Below are 22,021 nucleotides of genomic sequence, written 5' to 3' on the forward strand. Positions count from 1 at the left end.
CTTTATATAAGTCACGCTAAACCGCAATAGGCATTATCATTTTAAAAAATAAATTTTAGAATATTTCATGTTTCTTTTTAAGTTTACTTGTTCTTTTTCCCCGGTATTATTGCACCTTAGTCATTTTATACACGTAAGTGAAAATCAAACAGGGTCATAGAAATTTAAAACCAATTTCAAAAGTACTTGGAGATATACATGTCACAATACATGTGATTCACAAACTGAAAAAATAGTTTTCTCTGTATGCAGGGAATAATTTCGCGCGCGTTTAGATTTGGCAACAGAACGGGGGAAAAAACCTACTTATTAAAATTAAAAACATTCATGAATTATTGAACTAGTTTAAATCTTTGTTTTTCCTTGAGAGCCTGTTATAGATGCCAAATTTTGAAGAGCTACAAGATCATCCATACCAGCGAATTCAAATAAAGGCATTCATAACACATACGAACCATTATTCTGTGTAGACTGCATGTGTAGCATATTTTTGAATTGTTTTGTTAAATCATTAAAAATTTTATTCAAATTCGATTATTAATTCAAACTATAAAATGCATGGCCATTCTAGTTCCCAAACTTGAGGCTTACATGTGAGACTAAAAACGTGAATTGAATAATTCATTATAAAATAAAAATTGGCCTACGCCGAATATGCAATATCTCAATAATATATAATCTCACACATTAATCTCTAATATATGATATCATATATTTTAGGTAATATAGGTATTAAAAAATACATCACTCTAATCACTATTTCAAAAATAAAATTTCAAAAATTAGTTGTATTTTTAGTGCATTGGATTTATTGTTAATAAAATTTCATATTCATATTCCTTGAATATATGATGATAAGTTTGAAAATCTAAATGATGGATTCTCAACCACACGCACACGCATTCATTCAATCTTGGGGTAAAAAGTATATAACCTGAGTAAAAGTTTTATATTAGAGATCATAATAAAGTGTTCATAGATGTAATTCGATGTCAGAACCTCAAAATTGAAGTCTGCTGTCTGAATCTAATAAATTTATGATTGGTATAACCGTGATGTATGCGATGAACTATGATAGAAAATTAATACCCCCCCCCCCCCCCATGAAGCTCCAAGTTCCACCACATCATATCACTGCATCAATGTGCAAAAGAAATAAAGTTGTTCAATAACACTATATGAACATTAGGACATAATTCAATTAGAGAAGTTTAATTTTATATTTCTGGTTGAATTATATTATTTATGAGAAAACAGTACTCTTTTTTTCTAACACCATTCATTACCTTAAAAAATTATGCGGTATTTATCATTGATAATCATCGTAATCTCAGTATTTTTAATGAATGGTGAAATCCATTATTTTTTGTTATCTTCAAGACAAGAAAACATCATCAGATGGTTGCAACCGTTAGTTGCAGAAAGGGCGACTGTAAACTCAATTATACGCTGTTCTTTGACCCGACAAGAAAAACCCTCATTCAACAATTATCGTAGACTCTTCTTCATCCATTAAAATAATGCGAATAATACAATAACGCTTATGAAAAATTTCAAATCACAACAAAGAAACTTTATTCATAGAAACTTTATATATATATATGGCAAGATTTTTCCAAATATTTCAATGGCACATAATACATATATCTAACAAACACAATTCAAAACGTAAAGGATCCTACGTCTAACAACATTGGAAATATACAGAAACGGGTTTTTTTTTCTGGAATATATATATGGAAAAATTTTTTCCGAGTAAAATGTTATCACTGAAAATACTGATCTCCTGAGATGGACTCAATAATAGTCATGTCCATATAAATTCCTGATTTTGAAAAAGGCACAACAGTAAAATACCGTAAAGGGACGGACATGAAACATTTCGGTACTTTAACAACAAGGCAACAATTATCACGATATTATCAGATGAAAATACTGGAACGTATCAGAAGAATTTAAAAATTATGTGTAATAATATGATTTATCAAAAATACAACCGTTGTATGCATTGATTCTGTTCGATGTATGATAATAATTAAGATATATTTCTAAATCAGTCAAATATATCTCACTCAAAGGAGGATTCATATATATAGTACATATAAGAAAACAGAATTAAAAAAATACTTTCAAAATTTTGGCACAATAAACTATTCGTAAAAGTTGATAATAAAAACATCATGTATCAAAACAATATTTTAAGATGATTTATTCTTACAGATGATGGAGTAAATTGTTTCGATTTTTTTTAAAGTCTTTAAGGATATGAGGGATATGAAGGAATAATACTTGTGAATGCAAACATCAATAAAGCATTCATTGAGTTTCACCGAGACAAGAAAAGTTCTGTTTAAGTCTATCACAAAAGTTTTTCTCCGAATATAAATATAGGAATGTATCCGAGTACATATAGGAATGTTTTTTTTGTTATCATCACATCTTTCCAGATGTCACTGTACACCAAAGAACAGAAACATTTATTATTCACCGTCATCTTTCTTTAAAACGAAATGGCAACCCGACGAACTTCGTTATCTGCGAAAAACAATGAGAAACAAATTAGCATTGCTGAAGGAGATATTTTAATGAAACGCTACCGTACATATGAAATATAAGTAAAATAGAAAAATCTGACTATGGAATTATAAAACTTTATCCAAGTTATGTCAGTGCTAAAAGCAGCTCACCATAAATCCTATAAATATAAGATTTGCGAAAATATAGGAAAAATATATGATTTTCTCTCTCTCTCCTTTTTTTTCACTTTAGCATTTGGAACAAATGATAAATTTGATCATGTGTATTTTCAATTTAACAACACGATTTAAATCCAAACTTCGAAACGATATTGCGAACTGTGATGAATAGTCCGCGCCTGTGTGGTGAAAACATCTCTTCACAATTTTATTTCTTTATTTAAATCTTCAATTTGAATTTTATTATGCTTAAACGGTAAGCTTAAACTGTATTTATCTTACGCATATTATAATTTGTTATCAGTCTGCAGGAAGTGGGGGAGTTATGAGTGAAATTTTGTTGGATATATTCATTGACTATCTTCGAATCATTTTCTCTATAACGAATTTGTGGTGCCCCGTCCTCTGAAGGCATTCCATCTCTCATCAACATTGGCCTATGATACATTTTTTCCGGATGCTCATAAATCATATATTTTTTTAATCTAATACGTATATAAATATAAATATTTAATATAATACGTATATGTGTATAGACATATACGTATTATATTTATTTACAGTCATAATTATTATATGATACAGTCGTATCTCGAATTTCGAGTAATTTGTAATTAGCAAAAAATATTTGCTAAAAGGCTTCAACTTGCGAAAAAAACATTTGACTTATGATATTAAACGAACGAGAAAAACTACTGAAGATCGAACACGTCGAGGCCAACAACGGTCTTTGGACTGTGTTGTACATTTACACAGTCAGCAATTAAAACTACTTTCTTTAAGGAATAAAGAAAGTAGTTCTCTACTAAGGAATAATACATTGTACAACTATTTTTCCTTCAACATAAATGTTGTGAAAATGTGAAACAAATATTAAAAAGATTCCCCTTATTTTAGATGAAATTTGCTTCGAGATTCGAGTTGTTCATGATACGAGTAACTTTCGGTAGCCAATTAAACTGCTAACCCAAGGTGCCCGTTTTCAAAATCACGTAATGCTGAACTCAAAAATCTTATATCTCTTATATGAAGATCCAATTTGCTAAGGTACCCTCTTAATTAGAGAGAAAACAATGATGTGTCTGTTCAAGACGAATGGATGGTTGAGAATCAAAGTGGTCTAAGTCACTTCACTGAAGTGCAACTTTTTATAACAAAGCATTCTTTCCTGAAGGCTCCCAAAAAATCAGTTTTCCTTGAAACAAACATGCATTATGAGGTAGCGTATATCTAGGACCGCATTGCGCCAGCGAATATGTGACGCTCAAAAATTCGGAGCCTTGGGAAAATGCCCCAAGCGCCCTTTCGGAAATCAGACACAAGATTCTCAGTAACGGAGATTTCGAATAGAATCACGGAAACCCCTTCGCAAATAAACACTATATACTACGGAATCAACAGATATGAGCAGGGGCGACTCGAGACAAAATGCTCTCCCATATGAGACATCGTTTTAGGGCTGTTTCAGCATATAAGCTGCACCAGTAGAACGACCCCAAAAACTAACAGCTGTATTCCCAGCTAGATGAAATGCATTAAAAATTAGTTTTTTCTGCAAATCATTCCGTCCAATGCATCCAAGTTTCAATTTTACAGACAAAGCATTTTTTTTTTATTTTTCTTTCTTTACCCCTGATTTGGTGCCCCTTCTATAGCCGCCTTTCGTGTCGCATGGCCCTAGAGCAGTGTTTCTCAACCGCCAGGCGCTGATATCATTCATACCGGGCCGCGAGTGATTGGCCGTTTCATTTTTCCTCATTCATTTTCCGTTGGTCATGTGTTTGACCGGGCCTTCGACTCACAAAAATGAATGAAGCCGGGCCGAGGACTTGAAAAGGTTGAGAACCACTGCCCTAGAGCCGCCCTTAGGTATTCGTCTCTGCAATTGTGACCTGGGTATAAGTCGCGTTCAGTTTTAAGTGAGAATATATATTTTTTGTTTTATAGTCAACCCTTTATTTTGCAGTGTTTCTCTCAAGCACTTATATTTTTCAAGTAAGATTCTTACATTTTTAAATACAAATACAAATACAACGCCACAACAGGCAAATTGCCCAACGAGGTGGCTGACTTAAAGAACATCATGGATCCCCGAGCCATTTTTTGGAGGCCCTACCTACTACTGCTACACCACACATGCACCGCATAAAGTAAAGCCATGTTATATTTTGAGCTCGTTTCGGCATTGATGCTTCTAAGCGACTTTTAAACATTCTATTTTTACTTGTGAGATGTTTATGAAGTTTTTATAATTACACTGGTCAACAATTTTCAACTTTTTTTTTATAACATAAGTGAAAAAATAAGTTTTTTTAGACTAATTTCAGTGTGCTGAATTCAAATATGAATGTAAAAAATCTCCATCGCGCACAGTTTTTTCTGTACGCGTGATTGTGATTTTTTTTGAAATACACATACCCTATGAAAAACTTACACATCTTGAAAATTGAGATAATTGACTTATTCTTAATAACAAATTATATTTGTTACGATAGTTATTTTATCATATCCATACATCGTTATATATGAAATAGCAAAAAAAAATTATTTTCCTCATACACCGTACATATAATATTCATAGACTACACATGTATATACACAAACCGAAATTAAAACTCATTTTTCTAGTATTTTATAAGAGTAATTCATTTCTTTCTCGTATGTATCATGTTGTCTTCTTTCTGTGAAAACTAACAGTAATCACTCATCATTGAAAGGCCCCACCTGCCTTGATTCCCTGGAAACCCCCTTCATTGCAGATGTGAATGACTGTCGTGCAGCGAGTTCTATGTGAAAACAAAATCACTTTATAGTTTCCTTATTTGAGAGAGAGGGGAGAGAGACTTACGTCTGCTTTTAGTTTTGTCTCATCTAATTTCGGAAAAATGTTCTTGTAGGTGCGAAAAAAAGCCTGGGCCAGATTTATGCATAGCCTTCATGCCTTCATTTTCCAACAGCTCCAAGGATGTACGCAGGATCGACTTAGGAGGGCTCACAAAAGGTTTGGTGGGGCTTCACAAGAGATTTTCTTCCACATAAATTTTTAGTTATTAACCTCCAAAAACATTAAAATTAACAGATTAAAAATTAATTGATCAAAATAGCTGATAAATGTATTTTGGTAGTCTTCCGATATATTTTATTTTTTACATAAATATTAAAAAAATATTTTAATTTTTTGATCGTCTTGATTGGGACATAAGCCCCATTTCCCCCCGCGTACACCTCGGATCAGTCCTAATTCAATATGAAGTGGTGGCAGTAAAACATAGCAAAACTTACTTGGAACAGTAAATGCATCTGCGACATCGACAGCCCCAAATTTGACTAAAGCGTTGTACATAAACATAAAAAGCCTGTGTTTCTCTTTCAGTTAAAAAAAACGGAGAAACCGGTTGTAATTAGAGATTAAAAAAATCAGTGTTTATTCCCCAAGTTTTAGATGGTAAAAAATAGAAATGTGATTTCTACTATCATTTCAGATAATTCCATTTGGTGGGCTATGGGAAGGTGTTGCTACTTTTCCCTTTACGTTAGAGGTTCCGTAAGGAATATTAACGTGGGTATCCGTCTGGTATTTCAAGTTCAAGTATTGTTTTACACGTGCAGGCTAAATATGTAAATTTTGAAATTAAATACCATGTAGCCAAAAAAACTAGGCGTGATTGCCATTTTTTTAAGATCAGATCTGAAATCAGCACTCAAAAATTAATTAAGAACGGATAAATTTTTCCGTGTTAGTAAAACTAGTAAAACCTTGTAGACTAGTGTTATTAGCGAAATGGCTGAAAGGTACAAGTGTATCCTATTTCTTAACAAGGCAAACAAGAACGATTTTTAACAATTGCAATTTGGAGGGAAATAGAATGTGTGGAAACACACATATATGCATAAATGTGTTCTCCACACGGAGAATGCATATCGCTGTATTGCTGTGCATTCTTCAACAATGATAGAAAAGTAAATCAGTAAACAATAAATGTCATTTTTAAACTATTCATTTCAAATCTATAAATACGTAAATCATAGAAATACAGTGTGTTGTTCCCTGAAGTGCGACATCCTATATTTTTTTTAAATATTGAAAATAAAATTTTTCTTATCGATTTAGCTTGATATATAACAACTCAAAATTTTTCTCCTTTAGATATTTCAATGCTTGCCAATTGAAGGGTTTAATTATTAGTCCTTTATATTTAAAATATAACTGCGCCTCGTCATGTATCGGCGTCGGAAGAAAATCGAACCAAATAAGAACAATTATTGTGGAATCCTTCAAGACAATTTCCAAAATTTGCAGTCAGAAAATTTTTTCATATTTAAAAAAAAAAGTGGGAATTAAATCACAACAATGTAATGGTTCGTATTTATATATATAAATCTTTATATTTATAATACACAGTATTATTTTATATAAACCATGATTCTATCATGACTGTCGCGCCATCTATCGACTGTGGGCGACACTAGTAACTAAAAATGCTATCTTATTTATTATTATTATTATTATCGGTAAAATGAAGAGAAAAGAGCCGATTCAACGCGCGGAACAAACATTCATTTATCCAATGGTTCGATCAACTAATTCATTTCATTTGAAATTCAAATTAGCAATTAAAACTAATTTTAACTCTAATCAAATTTATTAATTATTTCGTTTAATATTCGCCAGTTTTTTTTACGATAAAAATATTTGTTTCGAAATATTTTATACTCACATAAACTATTTTTAAATCCCTTTCAAAATTCTGCTCCACAAACAAATATTAATTATTAATCCATCATAATAATCATTTTACGCAAACTTAGTTTATTCTAAAATGGCAATCGCTGAAATTTTACGCAAACCAGCAGTAATTATACCAAGAAATATTTTTTCATGATAAAAATACCATTGAAAATTAAATTAAAATCAAATTTTTTAAAAAAGAACTCAAAATAATATACAAAATTTTTTCGTAATAACAATAATGCAGATAAACGTACCAATACAATCTTCGAAGTTTTAAAGATTTTTGCAATATCAAAAAATATTGAAAATCATATTGATTATTATTTATGACCAAAATATATAATTATACCAACTATTAAAAAATACATAATTCACGTTACATGAAATATAACGTGAAAAATCATAATAATCACTATTCAATTAATGTGAAACTTTTGTTTAATAATTGTTACGTTCTCTTCATTCAAATCATCGTTTTATGATACAATTAACTACTTTGTACAATAATTATTACACAAATAATCGAGTTAAGAAATCATTCTAGGAAGTAATCGCGTATTGCCGAAGTTTTCAGAAACTTGAAGAAATTTTCAAGGTTTACTAACTTCTGATCATAAAAATATTAGTTTTGAGATACTGGCATGCATAAAGCTGCTTTAGAATTCCTTTGGAGATTCCAATTAACAAAAGCTGAATCATTGTTCACATCATAGTAACCATTTTACGTGCATTTTAGAGGTAATTCGTAACTTTAATCATCGTAAAAGTGTTAGTTAATTTAGTAATTTAAACTATTTTATATAACCATTAATTTTAAGTCATATTAAATTATGTCGGTTTTACCTCAGAAAAAATTAGGATTTCAGGACTAAAAATTATTATTATTATTTAGAGGTCATTAAAATCATATTTGTTTCATCTTAGAAAGATCAAAAAATTTAAAATTAAATTATAATTTTTCAACTTCTTCCTTTGCTCTTGAATATCTTCTTCGATTTTCTTCGTCGTCTTCTATTGTTTATTATCTTCTTACTTCATTTTCTTGATTTTCTTTGGATTTTGATTGGATTTCAATTACTTGATAATAAAGACTAATGATTTTAACTATTTGATGATAAAGAAATAAATAAGATGAAAAAAAATTCTCTCTTTTTCTCATATTGTAGTATTATGCTAGTATGATAATTAGTACGATAATGATAACGATTTGTATAGTTAAATGATAAATGATAAACGATGTGATTTGTATGATGATAATAAACTATTTGAATTTTTGAATTTCGAGAGAAAAAAAAAGTCATATATAACTATGAATCTCAATTTTAAGCCCAGAAACAATCGACATTTCAATGCACCATTCTTCTCGTACACAAACATGGAAATTTAAGTTTAGGAAATGATGATTATAAATTTTTTAAAAAGACACTTACCGTGATTTCAACCAAGTTTAAGTGAACCACGATCCAATGTCCATCAGCGGTGGTTCATCATACGGGGAAGCAGAGGCGAAAGATCCTTCCGTCGAAGACGCCGGCGACGACGAGCAGATGACCACATCATTGTTGCGATTATTATGAACTCCATTGTTGCCACCACCAACTTGATGATGAGGAGCTATGGACATAATTTCAACCATCATATCATCGGACGTCGAGCTGTTGTCTTCCTGCAGTATCACCGACTGCGGCGACATATAGTTCTCACCGACGACATCGTCGTGAACATTCGACAGGTCGACATCCTGGCCATGATTCCATTCATTGAACTTCTTCTCACCCAACACGGACTGCAAATGCCTGATGTAACTGATGGCTGCTCTCAACGTCTCGACCTTGCTCAACTTCTTGGTCTTGGAACCCGCCGGCACATGCTCCCGGAGGGTCGCGAATCCCAAATTGACGAGCCGGACGCGTTTCCTCTCGCGAGCATTCCTCCTCGACACTGCCGTCGAAGTTCCGTGATGATGATTAGAACCATTCTGAACGTTCATAGACGTTGCTAAATTATTGTTGTTAGCATTCTTCTTAACACATCGTGCCTTAATCTGTTGTTGCTGCTGATGATGCTTCTGCTGCTCAAGGTAAGGATTAACATTATTCTCCAACCTCAATCTATTACGTACCGTCAATGCATCGTCTCTACAGGCTATTGCCACTGACAACGGTGATCCGATCCGATCCAAAGACAATTGCGTATTATTATTATTATTATTACCAACCTGAACCATATGCTCAACTTTGATATCCATGACTTAAATTTCCGAATATATAGTTTCTATCAAAAAAAAATTATAATTAAAAATTACTTTTCGAGTCCTTGAATGTTCGATTGTCCAGAGAAGATGATGAAGTCTTGTATAAAATAAATATCCAGAAATTAATCACAACGGGATAGAATGTCCAATGAGATTGGTATCATGTTCGAAGCGGTTTAAGATTCGCGGTTGCGGTAACGAAAACGAAAGAGACGATGAAGAGGAAGAACCGCCCTGAGCTACGTCAAGCCTAGACGATATCACTGCAGCGAATGAAGTTGGTTGGGCTGTGGCTTCGGCTTCTTGATGGTAGGGGGACCCACTGCTCTCTATTGAGGAGTCAATGATGATGATGAAGCAGCTGTCGCCCCCTGGCAGTCAACAAGGTCGACTCTTTTTTCATAGGGGGTCGAGGGGCACGTAGTTCTTAGAGCGATATTACCCACGCGATGAAAATTCTATGATGCATTTTATGTTCGCTCGGATATTGTTCGTGAATATTACAAAAATTAATTAATCAATTAATTTTTAATTATTTTTGGAAAGAAAAATGATGTTACGTAATAATAAAATTAGGATTGTATTTGGATCAGACTAACTTGTCATTCCGTTGTTGGTAAAATAAAATTAAAAAATATTGTAATAATTGAAATAACTAAAATGCGTTTGCCTCGCTGATCAAGACCCACAAGGTGATATTCTTCAAATAAATAATTATTCAAATTAAGTACATTTAATGGTCCCACAATTCGGACTTTAATGGTCACAATCAACTTGGATTTTAATGGTCACGTTCAATTTAAACTTTAATGCTCATGTTCATTTTAGACTCTGGTGGCCGCATTGAATTCGGATTTCAATGGTTACATGTAGTTATAAGACTTGGATGGTTAATTATTTCGTTTTCGGATTTGAAAAAAAATAAAGGGTGATTCCAAGTTTCCTAAAATAATCATAGCTGTCACATGAAGAAGGCTAACAACAGAGGCCAACATATTTTATCTCCCACCTTTCATTCTAGGCTGACTTCATTAACCACCCATTCCCCTAATTCAAAGCCGTCGTAAGAGCATCCGGGCAAAGTAATTTTTCTTCAAAACGTGTTTATATTCGAAAATGTTAACCAGATCTCATTTTAATGCGCCCCTTTCCCTCTGCACTTTACGTCCCAGGGCCGTTAGCAAGTAAACTCACGCGTTAAGATGGCACTGACAAAATTGTTTGACTATCGGAACTTGCTGTTCTGGACTATCTTATTATTGATTATCGAGTCCAGACGTGCCAAAATACGCCTCTGGCTGACAGTCTCTTACCAGGATGAACGGGATGAACTTTATTGTTTTTTTATTTTTTACACAATAAATGTACTAAAACAGTGGTTTTAAAAGGTAGCCCGTAACTGTCGAAAAAAAATAATAAAACCATAACAAGTCGATGTCATAACTGGTTGGTTCAAAAACTTTAAATTCAGGTTTATTTAACCAATCCGTAACGGTGTCGACTTACAGAATCGGAAACCAGCGTGCACCATGTTCGTACCCTTACATGAAAATCTGGGTATTCCTCTCGCCAGTGACTATGGAATAGCTTATTTGGTCCTTGGTTCCATCTAAGATAGACCACCAATGGGCAGAGCAGTCTTAAAAGATCATGGGCTTCCAGGCCGAGTAATTTTTCTGAGTCCCTAGCTGGAAAATTCTCGAAAATTTCAAATAGGTCTCATTTTTGTGAGGCACCTTCTTCTCTTGAGGCCACCGGGCCGTGCCCGGTTGGACGCATACGTTAAGGCGGCACTGCCAATTGGTCAGCAGGAGCATCGGAGGTGTTTTAGACCCGCTGGTGCTCAGCTTGAGATTTATAAAGGAGATTTTGATTTCTGAGTTTAGTCTGGGGGTTGTTTGCCCCGTATGGTGTCCTAGAAAATGGTTCGTAAAAAATTTTGACGAAGCGGTCTCGGTCTAGGATGCGGGAACCCTGACTAAATTCGAATTATACATGATAACTCTTTGATGCCTGTGAATATTTTTGTTTGTTGCCGTCATCCAGGCGCTCCATCACAAATCAATCCTTGACAAACACTTCTGTTCAAAACAAAACAAAGAAATATCCAGACATAGTTTTTCCTTATTAACTTTCCCACGGTCAAATTTGAGGTGATGTCGTCGCTTCTTCCGTTGCCTTAAGGGGTACATTGAGTACCAACAGAGTTGTTTTTTGCTGTGCTCAGGAAGTCTTTAATCACAAACTTCTTTGTCTTCCTTTTGATCCGTCTCACGATCCAAAACACGCATTTTTATTCTCGTACTACTATTACACAAATACGTGGTTTTTTTGTTTTTTTGTTTTATAATTTTTATTTTCATTGTTGCATAAGCCATTTCCGTTTACGTGTGTCAAATCTATAAGCATCACTGCTCTAAACTTAACGTAAGTGAAGGACATTCCATCCGAGGGAAAGAAAAAGTACAATTAAAAAAAATAGAGGAAGTTCCCGCCATTTCAAGTTCGTCTAAGTGTCGCCAGATGGCGGCACATTCGGTAGACCCAACGTGGTTCTCACGATTCTGAAATATGTATATATTGCAAAAAGAGAGAGAGAGAGGGAGAGTGCACAACTGTTTTATTTATTTATTTATTTAAAATACAAAGCTACAGGTATAAACCCAATTACAGCTTTAAGTAAAAATAAAAATTAGCACAGAAAGAAAATACAACTACATGATAAAGTCATAGACTTCCAAGTCCATCTCCACCACGATGATGATGATGTCAATTCATATATACATTTATACGAGTACATTAGATCAGTCAACTCCACCTTTGACGCTGGGGAGGCAATGCCCTCCCACGCCCCCCCCCCCTCGCTCCGCCCATGGATAAAGTACACAAAAGACAAGTAAAAAGTAACAAAAATTATGCAAAATACAAAAAATCCCACACAAATCCACACATACAACGCAATCACAACAAGTTTTAGGAAACTGTGGGCGACGTCATAGCTTTGGACAGGGACGGATCAAATTAAGCAGGTGCGATCGTACCGGGCCGTAAAATTAGATTTTATTGCATTGATTAAGTATAATATTTTACGATTACTTGCTTTTAAAAACAAGAACTTGAAATTCTATTGATCTAATGATGAAAAATATGCCGATTTATTAACAGACACACATATGGCAGTGAATCCCCACATCCTTGAATGAGGGTTTTGATTTTTCGCAGGACCCCAGAAAAATTTTTTAGCTGGTTCTTTATATGGATTGTTAAGAAAAAAAATTGTAGTTTTAAATACAGTGAAACGCGCCTATTGCGGACAACGGTGGGAGAAAATAATTCGTCCATAAAAGAAGGGTGACCGTTAACCAAAGGTTATTAATGCATACTTTTATTATATAAGGGAAGTTATTTGGCCGTTAAGAGGGGGTTCTACTGTATTGAAGAGGGCCGTAAAAGTGTTCTCGCACTGAGCCGCTAAATGACCAAGTCCGGCCCTGGTTTTAGAAACGTGTTGTGGACCACTTAAGTGATTTGTAAACGTGCCGCGGATCACTTAATTGATCTGGAACTGTGCCGCGGGTAACTTGACCCTTGAAGTGCCACAGCAGAAATCAGTAAACCCCCTGCAAAATGCCATTTTTTTAATGAATAGGCATTCTTCCGATTTTCGGCAGGTGCTAAATAAAGGGGTATAGGACAATATAATTGTTCATTGTAAGTGTCGCGTGTGCAGCAACTAGAAACAAAAACTGACTTTGTCGCCCTGGTCAAATATATACCCATTTTAGCGCTATCTTCTCGTAATTTTTAATGAATGAAGATTAAACTTCATGCCCTTTCGGGTTCAGTGCCTGAGGCATCAGACCTCCCCCCCCCCCCCCGTAAGCCCTGTATGTGAATTATCTGTCACACCTTTCGAGAGTGAATTTTTTTCCATGCAATTACTGTTTCCTTTTATTCTACAAACAAATATTCGTTAGAAGACGCTTGCTAATGTTCCTAATCAATCCTGAGCATCTCAATTGCTATTCAACTAGTTTATATTTGAATATTATGCTATAATTTTCATAGTCAAGGTTATTTTTCACGAAATAAAAGTTAGCGCAGACACTGCATCAGTGTAAGTACCGCAAAGTTCTAAAATTATGTTTCTAAAGCATAAGCACTGTAACGAATAGGCCAAGAAATACAGTACTACCGTTTTGTCCCTGAATAGGTCAGTTGTGCTGCATGATGTGTGTATATAAATGTACATGGTACGGTAAATGTGATAAATCGGTTATATATATATATATATATATATATAACCGATTTATCACATTTACCGTACCATGTACATTTATACATATATATATATATATATATATATATATATATATATATATATATATATATATATATATATATATATATGTATATTATGCATAACAACCGGTTATTTTTTGGATAATCATATACTTGCCAACTTATATACTACGGATTTCAACCACAATACGGAATTACGGCGAATCGTGAAAAACTACGGAAGTCTCATTTTTTCAAAAGTAATTGCTTTTGATTGAGGATTTCTTTGAGTTCTATTAGCTTATTGAGCGCAAAATGACGTCACGCAAAAATCGCATCTCCAAAGAATAAATATCGAGCTGAATTCGAAGTGAATTGAAGCAACCTTGTTGTTGATAGCAGTTGTAAAGGCTTACTTTGTTTGGGTGTCCACACATCCGCAAGTTGAATCCCCAGGTGTGCCCTTATACCGAAAACATTTCAATTGCTGAATTGCAAAAAAAAATGAATGAGTAGAAGTGTTTATAATAATTTATCAAGTTTCTTCATAATATTTTTTATGGATAAGAAAGCATTCTACAAAGAAAATGGAAGAGGAATGTCGATGACAACGAAGCAGTAATATGTGTCCTGTATCCAACAGCGTCCTGTTCCTAAAAATAAAAGAACTTTCAGTGATTTCGCGGAAAATATTCAGGGCAAACAGTCCCTCAACTTAAACGATAGGCTACTTTAAAAGAGCTTCAATTTAAAAGATGTCTGACAGTAGAGTATTTATAAAGCTAGCTTTTTTCTCTCACTGTGCAGACCAGGTTTCGAATCCCCGTTCGGACATGCATGTGTACAAACTCTTAACAATTCCCTGGGCGGATCATGCTGATCCCTTGGGAATACGTGGGGATAACGTTATTTATATATATATAAAAGTTGGATGAATCGATATGGTCAAAGCGAAGAAAATAAGAAAATTTATTTGAATTTTAAAAATAGTCACAAGGGAAAAAAATTGAGGGACCCCTTCCCTTCGTCGACGAACATTACCACTACGGACAGGCATGGTTCTAAGGTTGGCTAGTATAACCGAATTTATCACATTAACCGTAACATGCATGTGGTGTGACTACTCTGCTTGCTGTGGCGAGACATTCTTCGAAGGGGCACTAGGCATACATTTCTGGCTCAAAGTTGGACAAAGCTAAAAGAGGTGACACGTGTTCACATGTCAAGTTTGACGGTTGAAAGGTTGACGGTTCTCAACCTTTTCAAACCCGCGCCCCGGTGCCATTCATTTTGGTGAGTCCAAGGCTCGGTCAAACACACGACCAGTGGAAAATAAATGAAAAAAAATGAAACGGCTAATCACTCGCGGCCCGCGGCCTGGTGGTTGAGAAACACTGCTCTAGGCGATACAACATTCGATCGCGTTTTTTGTGAACGGTGAGTCTTTGCAGTAACATCTTGTGGGGTGCTATCTATCGGTGGCTGCCTGAGGTTAAAGAGGGAAAGATTTGTTTTTCTTCGTAAATCTCTAGAAATGAACCTGTGGTCCTTGACACGCTCCCACGCTGGTAGCCAAGAGTGTCTTTTTTTTAATTGCTATCTAGAGACGAGTTATCTGATTTAGGTTATTCATGAACAATAGTCATTCCCTACTTGTGGTTCACGAAACCACAGACATATATGACCACTCACCGCCCAGAGAGACCATCTGGAGCAGTGATTCCCCCAAACTTCCCCCTGGGGGGCGATGGAGTCTTCCAGGGGGGCGGTAGAAGCTACGGGTATAACATTGGATCCTATGGGTTAGATTACGTTGGGGGCGATGGGAGAAAAAAAATTTGAAAAAGGGGGGCGAGATGGGACAAAAACGTTGGGAAACTGATCTAGAGCAGTGATTCCCAACGTGAGTGTTAACGTCCCCGTAGGGGGCGGTAGAAGCTACGGGTATAACATAGGATCCTATGGGTTAGATTGCGTTGGGGGGCGGTGGGAGAAAAAGATTTCTGAAGGAAGGGGACGAGATGGGACAAAAAAGGTTGGGAAACTATGATCTAGAGCAGTGTTTCTTAACCTTTTCAGCTCATGGCCCCTGACGGATCTCATTTTTTTCTCGTGGCCCCCTGTCCTATCCAGGGCCCCCCACCCTCATCCAAGATTGAAATACTTTCTATTTTTCTATTATGAATGAAATTTTAATAAATCAGGCCAATTTCTAGAATCCTGGCTAGGCACGGATTCAAATGATGGATTATCATTTCTCCCATGAGTCAAATTATATGGTAAAAATGGGTCTGTGTAAAATACGGGACGATCCAACGAACATGCACAATAAATCGACCCTCCCAACACATCAACCGTTGCTCTGGCGGCCCTCCATACTAAGCTGGTACTATGATTTTCACATGTAAGCTGTTCTTACATATGAAAATCATATAGTACTAGATCCCATATAGTGCAGTCCCTCTCCCTCCATTATAGACATGAAGACCCTGGTCATGCCCACATAGACCCAAGGGTTAAGATGCCCCGGTTCTATGGACGGTTCTGATGAATTCTGAAAGTAGTAACATTTTTCAACCATGTTTCACTTTTAAAGCTTTTCTCTTTACAGCTCTCTATGACTCCCTTCACCACCTGTCGTGGATCACCTTTCTTCTGATTTTCTCCCGTGGCCCCCAGGACCGCAAGGGGGCCATATGGCCCCAGGTTGAGAACCACTTATCTAGAGCATACTTTCCCCAACTTTTTGTTCCATAGCCCCCTTCTTCAGAATTTTTTTCCCTCATCGCCCCCCAACTCAAGCGAACCCATAGAATACTATGCTATACCCGTAGCTTCTATCGCCCTCCTGGATCATTCCATCGCCCAGCAGGAGGCGATATTGTCCACTTTGGGAAACACTGATCTAGAGCAAGGGTGGACAAATCCCAAACGCCAGGTCACCATGGTGACTGAAAAATTGGTATTGGCATCTAAAATCTTCTTTGTGTAGTTACTAAACTGCAGGCTGAGAGCAGATCAAACTGTTTGGAATTTGTAGCAGCATATCTGCCAACATGGAAGAGGCTCAGTATGTTCTGAAAAAGTCAAAAGAAGTATTACTTTGAACCTTTTTCTCCGGTTAAAAATTTTTTGCCACCTAAAACTTTTTTCTGGCGGTTGGATTTCTTTGAGATTTGTCTAGTCCTGATCTTGAAATGGTTTATGGTGGATCCGGCGCCCGTGGCACCAGATCCGCCTGCTCCCTCTTAGTTGCGGCCCTGCCCCAGGCATTTGGCTACATTTGGAGGTAGGCTGGACATGGACACGTTAATATAGATCGGTATCTACACCGTTGAAATCAGAAAATCATTGAAAACTTCAACACATGCCCAGCTGATAGTGAAACAGTGGAACATGTTAATCCTCCACTTTGTTTTCAAATTTCTTTTGATGGATTAGAAGCAAAGTTCAAGATGGGCAGTCACGCGGGTGCGATTATTCTGAAAGAAACATTTCGATATACAATCATTGTATAGACGGAGTAAATATTTTTGGGATTGACCGAAATAATGCTCGGGTTACCATACCTTGGCTCAGAGGCGCTATTCTGGTTTTGTTTTGTATACATCCGCGATAGGTTAATATCGAAGGAAATAAATCAGAAATACTATCCCCTATTCTCGCGCGTTCCGGGATCCATTTTCATAACAGGGCAAATTGATCTCACTAATAAAAGAATATGATTATTGTACTGGAAATATTATACTCGTCTTCTTCTTCGAAACACGTGCCTCATTCTTCAACCATATTCATAGACACATACATATCATATCTCAATACAAGTTCTTTCTCACCTTTGAAATAAAAAAAAAAAACAGGTAGAAGGTGTAGAAGTTATTCTCTGTCCCTAAAAGACTCTCCTATCTCTTGTCCATCTAATGCTCGAGCATTAGTTGTTGAAGGTAAAAAGAAAGGGAAGAAGAAGATAGGAATCGTGTAATTGTGACTCGAGGAGAAGCTCGTTTCACGAACTAAATGCGATATCAGTTTTCCGATTTCCCACCACGACCACAGGTTGGGCCAACATCTACTAAAAAGACTTCACCTTTTGAGGACCCGTTCAGAATGGGAGGGAGAAATCCATCTCGGACAACATACAAATCCTCCTATTCGCCCCTCTGTATAATAGGGTCTTTTGCTACCCATCGCATTCCCTCCTAAATAAAGGCTGGGCAAAATAGGGCATCGAGTAGAATATATTTTTAATATGATTTGAATACATGAATTAAATGAAGGAATTCATTTTCATTTACCCTCTTTTGTTCCCTCGTTGTCAGAAACGTATATTACAAAATGGGATGTGTAATTAACTTGACATTAACAAATTCAGTAGCTAATTAATTTATATTTCCTAGAAAGCAACAATGTTATAATAATTCATGTTGTTAGTTGTTGAAAGTGATTTTCATGAGACAAATATGATTATGGTTCACCTGCATCAATTATCTTGATGGAAATTCGTGGTATACGGATATACGGTTCAGGCTGTAGAAGATCGATTTATTCTGTTTATAAAATGTAGACACACTTCCCACACTAAAACTGCAAAAGAAAATCTGTCCTGTATAGTGTTATTTAACTAACTTTGCAAGGATTTTCTTATGTGGGATGTTGCTTCTCGGTTTCAACCAATGTCCAAGTGATTCGTTTCAGTTGATTTTGTGGTCAAATATTTTCAACCAAAGACAAAACCTTCCATCCTTTTTTTCGTAAAATAGTCGGAACTTCAATCGGATACGAATCCAAAACCTAATGATAACTAGTAAATTTGCAAGAAATGAAATAGACACTGTTTTGTAAATGTTTATTGTGATGTTAGCATGGCAATCATTCGCGATCTTACAAGCTTCCAACTTACTGTGCGTCTTCTTGCCCAAGCATTATTTGAACAGATAACCTTCATTTCCTATCTTTATTGGCCGGTTTTCCATAAAGGAGGAAAATTTTAATCTTTTGTTACGTTATTTAGAACTTCAACCACTAATTAAATTTCTCTGACTTGAGATATTTTTTGTAACAATGCAGTGAGTCAAACTATTAACTAAGAACCAAAATGAACTTGGATAAAAAAGTATGATAGTATTTCGACTCTTAAAAGACGACGAAAGCAACGAAGATTAGATGAAACTTTCAAATGAATATTAGCCAAAAGAAAAGAGTCGTGACCACTGTGAGGTTGAATACGAGTGGAATTTTATCTTTGGGAAACCCATCGCGAATACATCGACACTTAGTGGGGGGAAAAAAGAGGTTTGCATCAGCATCGTGTGAGTTCGTAGAAACCACTCCTGAGGTACCTATGTCTGGTCTGTCCCCAACATGGACAACCCTGGATCAAGGCCCCCTCAACCAAAACTTTTAAAGCTTGATTGCTTCATTAAGTACTCAACAACTGGATAGTCATTGAAAGTTCTCTTTCTCTCATACCTATCGAACCGGCATTGATAAGAATCGCGTAACTTCTTGCAGAAGCTCTCAGATAATAACGCTATAGTTACTAGAAAATGCTTTTTAGATGCACTATAAGCTTGGGTGCAGTCTCAAATTAAGATGTTATAAAATATACTATATTTGTGGAAAGGAAATCATTATACGATAAAGTCTGATTGCATCCGTAATTTGAATTGCCATTACTGAAATAATTATTAAGCTCTTTCATAAAATTGTTTTTTTAAACTCTATTTCTTCAAGGATAGGCAGATGTAAGATGAATGGACCACGTTCCATCATGTGACTCTTGGTTTAAAGTGTCTTATTTGCAGACAGTTTTTATCCTAGTAAATGGATTTAAAAACGGCATCATAAATGGTGTTTCACAACTAATGATACAAACTTCAATGGGTGATATAACTAAATAGGAATTTTTGTGGCTTACAATGCGTGTTCAATTATAAAGTGTTGGGGCATTAACCTTACATAAATCACACATATTGCTTTGACGAATTCCTTAAGGGTTCCAATGTCTTCTCGTACGCAATGCCTTTGAGATGTCTATACAAAAAGAAGTTGAGATCTACCACGCAGATCAGGATATTGAAAAAATCAAGCGATGTTCGATCCTTTGGTGTATAAATCTAGTGCCTAAAGCCAGAGCCACACTTATGCCAAGCCTGGCCTAATAGTCATTCGCAAATATTTGCTTCTAATATTTGTCTTCTCCCGATGCAAAGAATCAGTAGCGGCATTGTCTAGCTACACCCTGACCCAGCTTTGTCCATTATTCCTCGGTGAATATTTGCTTCCAGAACACTCTCCAAAGAAACAATACGCCAACGCATGTTGTGATGGTTTGCGTTCTTCGACCAATGTATGGCCAGATGAATTGGAAGATCGGGAAATGGAAGGTGGCACCTTTGACTTGTGTTGGAAGCTGGCAGCTACTCGGCCAGCCTTCCAATACCTTCCAGCCTCCAATATTTGACGATCATTACCAGTGGTAGAGTGGTCACACTACTTTCCCATGACCAACCTTGAAACGTACTGCGCCAGCCTTGACACGACGTGAGTGTAGCCCTGGCTTAAGCAGTATAGTTTTTCAAAGTAATTATCGCTCCATCAGGATAAAATCACGTGTCCTTGGAAGTTTAATACCACATCCTGAAGTAAATTGGTTGAGAAAAATATGGTGCTTACTTCCGGTGAGAGAGAAGTGCCGTTATATAGTGCGTTCTCTAGAAGCACTTACTACCGCGTTTGCTGTCCCAGTTCGACCAAATATTGAAAGACAAAAAAATTTGCTTGTTCTGTTTTGAAACTCCTAATCACCCTTTAAGTTTGTTCAGTTGATTGTAAAACAACTTGTATATTCGAAGCATCGGGTTTTCTGATTTGCTAGTTCATGCCGGATCGGAAATAGCCATCAGCATAGTAAATTCGATTTAAAATTTGGCATGACTCTTCCAGCTCTGTCGGTCATTACTTCATTCACTTAATGACCCCTCGTTTTCATTCATATTTTTAAACCAGTTCGATGCCTTTGGTTTTTATTGCCAATATCCCATCAAGTCAAAAAATGGGATATAATTCTTCACTAGAGTACGGATGTAAATTGTTTCCGCCCTAATGCTTGGAGAGTCACGTTAAACCCATCTACGTCTGCACCTAAACTTTCTGATGGACAGGTTTGCTTGCGTTGATGTTGTCTAACAAAAATAGATAGCTTTGTTGTTTAGTATCTCGGAGATATTGAAGAAAATTTGAAGTAATGGATGTTTTCTTTTTACTTTTCTCTTTTGGCACTTGATGGATAAAAAAATAATCACAAAGAGTAAAAATGGGCTCAATTGTCCGATGTCCTTTTTAATGTTGCCTCGAGGCAGAATGAATTTTCGTGTTAATTGTGGAAGGGTTAATTGACAGATGAAATATTGTATTAGCTATTTATCTTTGTAATCAATGAAGGGTGCTATCTGATATCTCGTTTGGTTTCGGCCTTCAAGGTCACTCGACACCGTCGAAACGATTTTGGCTTGATTAATGGTCATTTTCATTGGTTTTGTTGGCTCCGGATTCCTGTCATGAAGACACTAACTCATGTCCGAAGACTACTGAGATGGTAGCTTGTCGTTCTTGTGAACGGCATCGTAAAGGGTCAAGTTGCTGCCCACTTCAGGTCTCACTCATCGGGTCAACAGTTGGGGTTTTTATTAGTTTCTTCATTAAAGATCTTCCCCCTCTGATCGCAATTTCGCTTACCGTACAGATGGGCCGATACGCGATTTATACTCAACACGTACTGAGTGAGTTTCTCCCTCCCTGGTAGGTGAGATGCTCTAATTCAGTAACCACGCGATGTCCAGCCTTTTGCAGGGCTACTGCACTCATGCTATTATAGCAAAAAGGGGTAAAGAGGGATTGTGTGCATATTACTAAATGAGAGAGATGATGAAATGATTCTTGTCTCTTTTTTTCATTATGATCGGTGAAATAGGTATTTTTTAAAACTACCGAAAATAAAAGCTGATTTCATTCTTCAAGGTTGGGAATGATTGCATAGGAGTGCAACTTACTTTTATT

At 35.9% G+C, this 22,021-nt stretch overlaps 1 protein-coding gene across 1 annotated transcript; it reads right to left on the reverse strand.

Moving 5' to 3' along the window:
* Positions 1-1,555: 1,555 nt before the first annotated feature.
* LOC149072129 (uncharacterized) lies at positions 1,556-9,956 on the reverse strand. The gene is made up of 2 exons (XM_089246454.1): positions 8,859-9,956; positions 1,556-2,535 (listed from the first exon to the last, which is right to left on the reverse strand). Exon 1 carries the CDS (start codon positions 9,674-9,676, stop codon positions 8,876-8,878), a length of 801 nt encoding a protein of 266 aa, XP_089102580.1. The 5' UTR covers positions 9,677-9,956; the 3' UTR covers positions 1,556-2,535; positions 8,859-8,875.
* Between the last annotated feature and the right edge of the window lie 12,065 nt (positions 9,957-22,021).

This window comes from Pholcus phalangioides, unplaced genomic scaffold, assembly GCF_987345545.1.
Source record: "Pholcus phalangioides strain wild (caught in Gottingen) unplaced genomic scaffold, Ppha-v1.0 ptg000017l_1, whole genome shotgun sequence".
NCBI lineage: Eukaryota > Metazoa > Arthropoda > Arachnida > Araneae > Pholcidae > Pholcus > Pholcus phalangioides.

Coding starts and splice junctions, on each gene's coding strand:
- LOC149072129 (XM_089246454.1), bottom strand. CDS start 9,676: ATGGATATCAAAGTTGAGCATATGGTTCAGGTTGGTAATAATAATAAT.